This window comes from Aureococcus anophagefferens (assembly GCF_000186865.1).
Source record: "Aureococcus anophagefferens unplaced genomic scaffold AURANscaffold_20, whole genome shotgun sequence".
Taxonomy (NCBI): domain Eukaryota; class Pelagophyceae; order Pelagomonadales; family Pelagomonadaceae; genus Aureococcus; species Aureococcus anophagefferens.
This window is the reverse complement of record NW_008705580.1, coordinates 635,802-645,111: the sequence shown is the minus strand read 5'-3', so window position 1 is coordinate 645,111 and position 9,310 is coordinate 635,802. Positions and strand designations below refer to the sequence as shown.

Here is a 9,310-nt window from a genome sequence, read left to right as displayed (position 1 = left end):
TCGAGAAAGCATGATGGGAAAAATACCATGGTACGAACATAGACCTCGGCATATATATGACTAGCGACTGGCTCCATCATACCACTCAATACCACACTGGCCTCCATCATAACATACATACCCATTACTCTTTGTTAGTAGCGCAGAGCGGCAAAATCAACTTATCTTAGCGCTACCATAATATATGGTCATGGCTCGAGAGGCACGCAGACACAAAGCAAAATTTGATTCGAGCGATCAAAACATCTCTTCGGTGAATCAAGATGGAGTACCAGATGAGAGGCCGGTAGAACAGAGCATTCTGGAACTCAATCGTTTGATTTTTTTACGCCCGCGCGACCCGAAACTCTTCGCACGACGGGGTGAAGCGTTTTCTCAGCTGTACGACCTGTCTTGGTCAGCGTGGTGCTCGCCCAACTTAAAGTATAGAACGTTCCTAGGCAATCGGCAATCATCGACCTCCGTTATGTAGTCATGCAAGGTAACGTCTCGCATGCAATAGTACGACATCGACTTGCAAGAATGTTAGACATGCGTGGCTTAAACTGGCTTCGGTCAGGGGATGCCCATGCGGCCTTGGATTGTTTTGCAGAGGCGAGTCAACTTGACCCTCTGTGTTCTCAATTCTTGGTACATCGGGCCATCGCTCACACTAAGCTTTGCGCGTATGTGCCCGGCGGGTTTTCATCGGCGCCATAGTAACGTATGATCGCTCATAGGTTCGATGCGGCACTGAAGCATCTTGGCCGCGCGATAGATATGAGCACACATCCGTGCATGGAAGTAAATTCACATAAGTTAACATTGGCTGAATGTCATGTCTTTCGGGCAAAGTTGTTTTGGGCACTTGGGCTTAGAGAAGCGGGCACGAAAGATATGACGATAGCTATGAGTCTTGCTCCTGACCATATCGAGGTGAGGCGATTCCATGATGCATTGCAACTTAAGGCATCAGAACTGTACAGTTCAGCTTCATATCACATGGTTCGTGGGTGTTTTCCCCTTGCGATACCACTCTTGACGGCTGCTATTCGGATTGTACCCGATGATATCAAATTGCTTCTTACGCGAGCCGCCGCGTATCGGCAAGTAGGGACATGTGAGTTGGCTCTAGAAGATCTGGAGAAGGCGTCGCTTGCTTATCGTAGTATTATGTGGCCTGAATCTGATATTTTGAGTCCATATAGTATGAACCGTTCCCAAGTAGATGCGGCGCAGCTCCAAGAACCGTCTTTCAATTGCACTTAGACTGGTGTAGAGTGTCCTTGTTTGTAGATTGTGAGAGAAATTTTACATCAGGTATCAAGTTGTGCGTCAGCGGAATCTAGCATACAATGATCTGGCACTTCTAGCAATGCGGCGATTCCAGCACACGGATGCTATAACCCTTCTCAACCATGCGATCGAGGCGGAGGTGGAACTGGAAATGCGTTATTCAGATCATCATCCAGATCATCGATTTTATATAAACCGCGGGGATTGTTTTATGGCATTAGGAAGGACAGAGCTTGCGACAGCAGATTTCAGTATAGCTTATGCAAGCGCACCACTTGATTCGACAGTCACTACTCGCATTTCGATGATGCACTACAACCTGGCAATACCACTCTTCAATGGGGGCGACTTTTCCAGTGCCGAGACTGAACTCTCCGTGGCAATTAAATATAGTCCCAAAATTGCACAATACTATGCATGTCGTGGTGAGGCTGCTTATTACCAGCACAAATTTGATTCGGCATGTCTCGACTTTCGTCTGGCCTTGAGACTGGACCCGACGCCCCTGTCAGTGTGTGCTCCTCACGTTCAAGAGAGCGAGAGTTTGTAGAAATAATGGATTCTTCTGGTTTGAAAACAGAGCCCCCATCCCCGGTACGCAGGTTATACCATACTCGTACTCGACTCCAGCAATTTGAACCCTTTTGCACATCTCACGGCAATCCACATGCCTTGGTGATCTCTGGTGTGCCATCCAGAGCTATCCAGCAGGGCAGACGCGTATCCGCTGGCTCGACCCTAGTCCAGCCAATCCCTCGTGATGGTTACAAGCTGCCTAGGATTTCTGCTGCGCTGGCATTGACGCATTCATCTACGGGTGAGAAGAATCGGCATACCTCGCAGCGGCTAGATACTCTTCGGACTCCTGTCGATATAAGGAAGGATCGACAGCTTTGGTCCATTGTCTCCTCAAGAGCAGCACAAGCTTCAAGTAGCTAACTTGTGATCAGTATCATACCTGCCTTCTGCTCCAGATAAGCAGGGGCCGCGCCACATTCAATTTGTGGGTTCCTGCTGTTTTGATATCCAGGGTGTTTGGGCGCGCGCAGGCGCTGTCCATAGAAGCGTAGGCAGCTGCGAAGAACCTAAGCCCCGCCTGTGACAAGTTACCTACACCGCAATGTAGCCGGACCCCTCATCATAGAGTAGGCTGAATCAAAACCTAGAAAACTAGGCTGTCTTTCTTCCTTATCCCAGTACACATAGAAAACAGTCAAGTTATAAAAACCAGAGTCGTCGATGGGCTCCCCCCGCCTCGCTCCCGGCGGGCTGCCCTCGAGGTCAGTCGGTGGCAGGACTCGCTCCTCGAGCGCACGCGGCGCCGCGGCGCGGCGATCGTGCACCACTGGTGCCCGCGCAGCTCTCGGCGTGTGTGGGGCCCGACGGCGGACGCGAATCGCGCCGCATTCTGCTGAATTCGCTCTGGTACTCGCCGCGCATCCGAGGCCGGGCGCGGCGGCGGTCGCGGTCGCGGAGGCGACAGCGAACCCACGGAAGCCGGCCGGTTCAGGGCTGCCTGAAGGCGAAGGTCGTGTTTGACGTCGGCGATGAGACCGGGGTGCGCCTGATCGAATTGCTGCCCGACGACCGGCGCTCGGAGCTCGAACCGAAGTGGACGTCGTACCTTTTGAGACGAAGCTATGGTTCGAGCGTCTTTATCGGCCCACAGCCGCGCGATAATGCGGAGTTGTGCAGCGATCCCAGCAGCTTCGAGCTGAGGCGCAGCACGACAAGTACGCCGGGCTACCCCATAATTTACATTACCTTGCTCCCTACCATCGCAACGTCACACTATGGAGATGACACTGCACTTCGGTCGTACCGCAACGTCCCTTACCCTAGTTTTGGGTATTTCCCTCGAACTTACGGCCGCCTCACGGTGTGGTGGGCGGCGGGCGTTCTGGTTCTTCGTCTGCTTCGTCGTCGTTTCCGTCTAGGGCCCGGGAACGAGGGGAGCCTGAGGCTGGCAGCCCCTAGGCTTAGGCCTGAGGTGAAGCCGGTGGTGAAGCCACTGATGAGGGCAAGGTGAGGGAAGAGGACCAACTCCAGTCATAGGGGCAGAGCAACCGCGTAGACTAGGGAACGAAGGGGAGACAAATCGATCTGCCGACGCCGATGTCCCTGCGAAATAATCACAACGCCGTCGCGCTGGATTATTTAATCTACGTCGGCTAGAAGGGACGCCGGAGGCTGGCCGGCGCCGGCAACCTGCGCGCCGATTTAATTCCATTTTAAATCAACCATAGCCATTGAATTTCGTCAACATTGACGACAACGATACCTCGACAGCCCGGTCCGCATCGCATCTCCGCATCGCTGCGCTCGACCGACGAGATGCTTGGTGAACTGTTGGACGTCCAGAGCTCCGCGAATATGAAGGGACGTGCAACGATCCCAGTGGCTTCGAGGTCCGCAAACATGTGGGCGAGGCACCTGCGAAGACGCGACATCCAAACGATTGCGAGGTGGCGCAAACGGGCAGCTTCAGGGGGTGCAGTGAGGCTCGGCAGCGTCCCCCGACCCAATTTCGGGTCGCTTTCGAGCCACAGAGCGTCGGGAATCGTTCGTCATGGGGGCCACCAGATGCTCTCGCGACAGCTCCTCGGCTCGAGTCGATTTGATCGAGATCATCTCAGCGCCTCCGACGGGCGCGCGGCGCCGCGGGTGACACGGTGCTCACCGCGCAATGAATGAGACGTTCGGTGCGCCAGTGCTAAGCAGAGACCTCCGGGAAAACATTCCAGGGGTGGCTTACCCAGGGTCTAGCGCACCGCTCGACCTCTGGAACTAAGTTGGGCCCCTCGTCGGTCGCCCACCATCGTTAACGGCCGTTCTCGTCATCCACGGGCTGCCCCGACGCGAACCAAGTTGCTCGCCATCGACCGGTGGTCTTTCCCGAGCGACTCGCAGTCGGGCCCGAGGCGCGGCATGGTCCACAGACCGAGCGCCGCGCCAAGTCCTGGAACCGCTGCATCGGACGCCCAGAAAACCGTGGTCGCAGAAGATACCTTGACTGCATGATTCTGTTTTTCAATGGCCATGGTTGGTCCAAAAACACGATGATGGCATATTAAATCATGCGCCATCTGGCAGTACGGGGACCGCGCAGGTCGCTCTTAGATTAAATCGTAGCCCGATCATCAGAAAACGGGACCTCCGAAACCATAGCGCAACTCTGACTTCGTATTAAACCCCCTTAGAACCTAAGATGAGCAACCGCGGCCGGTACCACTCGGGCACGGTGCCGCAAAGACAAACTGCCAGCGAGGTTATCGTAATATGTGGCTGAGGAAGGTTAAAATGCAACAATCTTGGCGCAACTCCGTCCCGAGATTTCATAGTGCAACTTTGACTTCGTATTAAACTAGTAGGAGCGCAGTGGGGTAAGGTGCACTGCAACATCAAGATGCAGTTCACTGAAGATGAAGATAGAAATCTCTCTATCTCTCTAGAAGTTGTTGGAACTAGTCACACTATCAACATCACAGCAATCACAAATGATAATAATGGAAACCAACATAAAGTTTATTCTATTGGAACTGTTCCTAATCCAGATCTTGAATTTGCGGTTGGTGATGTTATTGTATTCAATATGAATGCTTCTGGTCATCCTTTCCACATAAAATTAGAGCCTTCAACGGGTGTTGAGGGGTCGTTGGGAGAACCTCTTGTTACTAATGGAGGAATAGATGTTGGTTCTGTTACGCTAAAACCTACTGCCCCTGTTGTATTGTATTGCGTGCGAATTTCATTCTCAAATGTATGGGAAAATAAATAACTATAAGTTGAAGTAGTTGAAGTAGTTCGTCTCACGACCCCCTTGGAACCTAACTTGAAACTTCCTCCACGAGGGGGGGCTGGGATCGATTGGTTGTAAATACCAGGAACGGGGGCCAGCGGGCCGCACTTGTAGGGCGCAGCCACTTCAGCGGCCGGGGGACGGAGGAGGATAGGGTATACCTCTGAAGTGCGAATTGTTGCCTCATTCAAAGTGCGTTCTAAGCAACCTCGGAGAAATGAATCTCTTCCGTGAATGTGGCGGCTTGTGTTCTCCACTTGAAAACCCACAGCATCGGGAAATGCGCAAATACCTCACGTGTAGCTCCAAGTGCTTGACATCATGGCATAAACATTCGCGTCGACCTTGACGTCGTCTTTTGTGGCTAGGACTTTCTCTGGGTGAGTAGAAAGGGGACCAAGCCTCACCCCCCTCCAATCTTCACCTAGCCACCAATCGCTTCTTCCTTTATTTTCGTTCTTGCTGGCGCTTGGCTGAGACTCCCACCAATTAGGACGAGTTATCCAAAAATTAGTGTCGACTCGCTTAACAAGATCACCGACAGAGTCGCAGTTCCGAAACACGTTGAGGTGGATCTCTTCTATGGCTCGCCGAAGCGAAGAAAGACGCCAGAATTCTGCCTCTTTGTAGAGATTCATCACAACAATGTGATTTTTTGGTAAGATTCCATCCCTCAGGAAAATAAGTACGTATCTGAATATCCACCAATCGCGGTCGATGTATGCAATTTTTGCTCGATCAAAACCATTGGAAGTAAATAGAGGACAATCTATTGAGTTGAGAGCTGCCAAAAGTGAGTCGGGATCTGACACTAAAAGCTTCTTGCTTAGTTCAAATATCTCCCCTCCAACGTTCAGACGCAGTCGAGGCATTGATGCATGCGTCAAATGTTCCTCGGGGAACCAGTTCTCCCTAAGACGATGTTTTAGCGCCTTGTTGTCAGAATCGATGCTCCCCTCAGCTTTCGTGGCAGTCTTTCGTTCTTCTCGCAGAAACGCGCGTTGACACGCTTGCTTCCGCGCTTCACGACGTAGCTCGCGGGCACGGGCCTCGAGGATCGTACGCCCTAGCTCTACCTCGCATTTATGGTCCATCGCAGATTGACAGTTTCCGTCCACTTGGCCGTTCGTAATCTCCAGCCAGGCTTGTCCAACAGTCTTGTGGGCCGATAAACAGCAAGTATGGGTCCAAGGATATGGACTGCCCTTACACGACGCACCTGCAAAGAAGAAGCCTAGAAAGAAGCGCAAAGCCGCGCAAACCGCGGGCCCCACGCAGGAGAAGTAACTAGCTCCTAACTAGCCGCTCTAGAAGCCCCAAACTAGCACAGGCGCGTTTGCGTCGTGTGCCGGCGCAAGCCGGATTCGACTGTGCCGGCACACTCCGGGGAGGCCGTCTCTGTGTCGGCGCGCCTACCGGCACAGCGACCTCATTTGCATTCTACCTTGCGCACACATCCCTAGCCCAAGGCTGTCACACAGTTGTACCACTCTGGCGAGTGGCGTCAAGGATATGCCACACATCAGCATAACGCAAATTTTGCGGACTGAATATTGACCAGCCTTGCGATAGCCGCTCCCTTCCGAAAGTAGGGCTAGCTAGCAAGAGATATTTGCCTTTGAGCGCCGGATTGTAGCACAACAAGCTCCGCAAAAGAAGCGTAATTTAACGTTGATGAGTCCACCCCCGTGTCACACTGCTCATACTATCTACGCGATTTTTGTGCTGGAAACTTGTCGCGGAATTGGTATCGATGGCACCAAACCGCGCCTTCTTTCAGCTATGGTGTTTTGTTAATTTTGCTGCAGAGACCTGGATATTTTTGAAGCGTTGAGTCTGTTGCGCCTCAATAGCATCTGCCAACTGCATTTCTTTTACTCGGTTTTCATCACGAAGCCGTTCCACGAGACGCAGCTTGTGATCAAGTTCGGTGAATTGCTCTGACTGCAGTTTCTGTAGTCGTTCCTCTTCTGATTCAAGAAGATCTTGTTTCATGCGCCGTGCTAGAGCTGTGCGCATCATCGACCGCCGAGCTTCTAGGACCGACGATTCATCTTCATCAGCTGTTTTCTTAACACTCGACTTTAGGCCTGATGGCATACCCTGTTCAACATGAGTGTCTTGACTTCCTTTGGTCAGTCTCTGTTGACGCTCTGCGTTTTTCTTTGCTATGATTCGATCTCGCTGTTCCTTCAGCCGGAGTTCCCTCCTTAGCATATCCGCAGCAGTGACGCCGGCCTGACCTTGAATTTCACGTTCTTGCAGTCTACGCTCACGTAAAATTTCTTGATTTCGATTGAACGCAGCTTCCGCAACACGCCGGCGCTTCTCGTGCATTTCAATCTGGATTTGTTTTGCCTTCATTCGATTATCCCCCGAGCTACCAATCCTGTCAAGTTTCGTATAAATCAAGACATCATAGGGTTGGCGCACGCACTTGTCCTGCAGACTTGCATGAAAGCGTTCGATAGGCGCATTCAAGCTTGGTCGTGGAGAAACTATTTCACTCAATTTTGACTCGGCAACGATGGACAGTCCGACCACTTCATCTGAAGGAACAGGGGACTTCCTTGTGGATTCACATTTATTGCATGTGTAATCTGAGTTGTACTCGCAGGGCTCATCACGTTGATTCGGGGATGCATCCGCTTCAATTTCATTCCTCAGAGCTTTCATCCGCTCCTTTTCAGTTGCAAGAGACTCAGCAATTGCCTGCAAACAATATTTAGGGGGCCAAATAAGCAGCATCCCAAACACCTGTTCAAGTTCCAGTTGCTCTATTTCTTCTCGTTTGTGAAGAGCCTCTATCTCCATCAAATTCTGGTCCATAGCATCACACAATTCTTTGTCAAATAAGTGCCCCTTGACGGAAGAGTTGATCTGACTCTCGGTCTCGGATTCTTTTATTTCAGCGAAGGTGGTATCTTCTGATTCCTTGACAGCCCGTTGAAACTGTGCTTCCGCTTCTTCTTCGCTTTCTGGGGCAATTATTGGCACTTGATCCTTATGTAACGCCTTCAGAGCTTCATATCCAAGTTCCACATTTCGCTTCACCATTAGCTTTTTAAACGTAAGAAAGTCATCCATTGCGATCATCTGTTCATATACCTGCATTGATATGACTTGTTTTGCGATAGTACACGCAATCAGGGGCACCTCGCGATTGATCTCACGATTGTGTCGAGCATGCTTGCAAGCAGCAACTAAGAGATCATTGCTGATACCAACCTTGTCAAGTTGTGCATCTATCAACGCCTCAATTTCATCCACGAAGGCGCGATGTATTTGTGAATATTCAAATTTATTCTCTTCATCGTTGACAAAAACCGCGCAATTGTTGTCTATAAACCCCATCACTGCTGCATCCCACTCCGCTGATTTGAGAAAGTGTAAAATGTAATCAAAAATCCTATGCCATGACCGGTATTGAGTAGGGTGAAACAAAATGTCGTACCAATCGCTATCTTCTTCATCTGACATTTAGATCAATTTTCACTCTTCCAGATCACACTGCTTGGAGGATTAAACGCGCAATATGAGGAATGATACAAGAAATAGAATGATATAATAATATTGAGATAGAGAGATAGAGAGAGAGAGAGAGACAGCAAGGAGTCGACCTGAGCATGGGGGAGGCGGATAGGACACTTTGACCCGGGTTGTTCCCACCCCTCAGAAACCGACGCGTTTGATCGCGTGGGGCAGGCCTTCGAATTAAGTGCGAGCATTTTTCTGTGAGATTCATGGCTTTCGTCCCGCCAGCACTCTGGAATTTTCCACCGCGCGTCGCCATCGGTAAGATTTTGCTTACTTTCAACAGGAGCCGCTTCCGACGGCGGGCGCCGTAAGCTCACCGCGGCCGGTGAATTAAGTGTGAGGACCCCGGCTCGTAGTAAAGCAAAGCGTTTGGGTTGATTTATTGAAGTAGTAATCGGAAACTTCATCGAAATCGTACAAAACTGCATCGTTTCGACCGACGGATAACGCTGAGATGATGCGATGCGCCAGCGCCGCGCCGTTTTTGCGCTAGGTGGTGCACGAAAAGCGCGCGTGCTGCGCCGGACAGCGACGACGGGGTTCGGGAGCGCAAAAATTCCTGCTGGCGGCCTTCCGCGGCGAGACTGTCGATCATTGCGACTGCGGGGCGCGCCCCCACTCTATTTTTGCATCCCCGGGTTCATACACCGTGATAGCATGGGGCAGCTCATCACCTCTCTACGGTCGCCCTGCGACTGA

At 51.3% G+C, this 9,310-nt stretch overlaps 2 protein-coding genes across 2 annotated transcripts; one reads left to right on the top strand and one right to left on the bottom strand.

The window, feature by feature from the left end:
- Positions 1–152: 152 nt before the first annotated feature.
- AURANDRAFT_72182 (hypothetical protein) lies at positions 153–3,969 on the top strand (the record flags this gene model as incomplete). The annotated part of the gene is made up of 9 exons (XM_009041340.1): positions 153–390; positions 441–665; positions 720–915; positions 966–1,229; positions 1,300–1,306; positions 1,497–1,786; positions 1,856–1,950; positions 2,450–2,555; positions 3,565–3,969. The coding sequence occupies 4 exons, from the start codon at positions 1,580–1,582 to the stop codon at positions 3,967–3,969; spliced, it is 813 nt and encodes a 270-aa protein (XP_009039588.1).
- Positions 3,970–4,988: 1,019 nt separating this feature from the next.
- AURANDRAFT_66223 (hypothetical protein) lies at positions 4,989–8,867 on the bottom strand (the record flags this gene model as incomplete). Its single annotated transcript, XM_009041322.1, has 9 exons — positions 4,989–5,053; positions 5,157–5,235; positions 5,407–5,498; positions 5,613–6,150; positions 6,180–6,293; positions 6,887–7,786; positions 7,832–8,182; positions 8,231–8,483; positions 8,695–8,867. 9 exons carry the CDS (start codon positions 8,865–8,867, stop codon positions 4,989–4,991), a joined length of 2,565 nt encoding a protein of 854 aa, XP_009039570.1.
- Between the last annotated feature and the right edge of the window lie 443 nt (positions 8,868–9,310).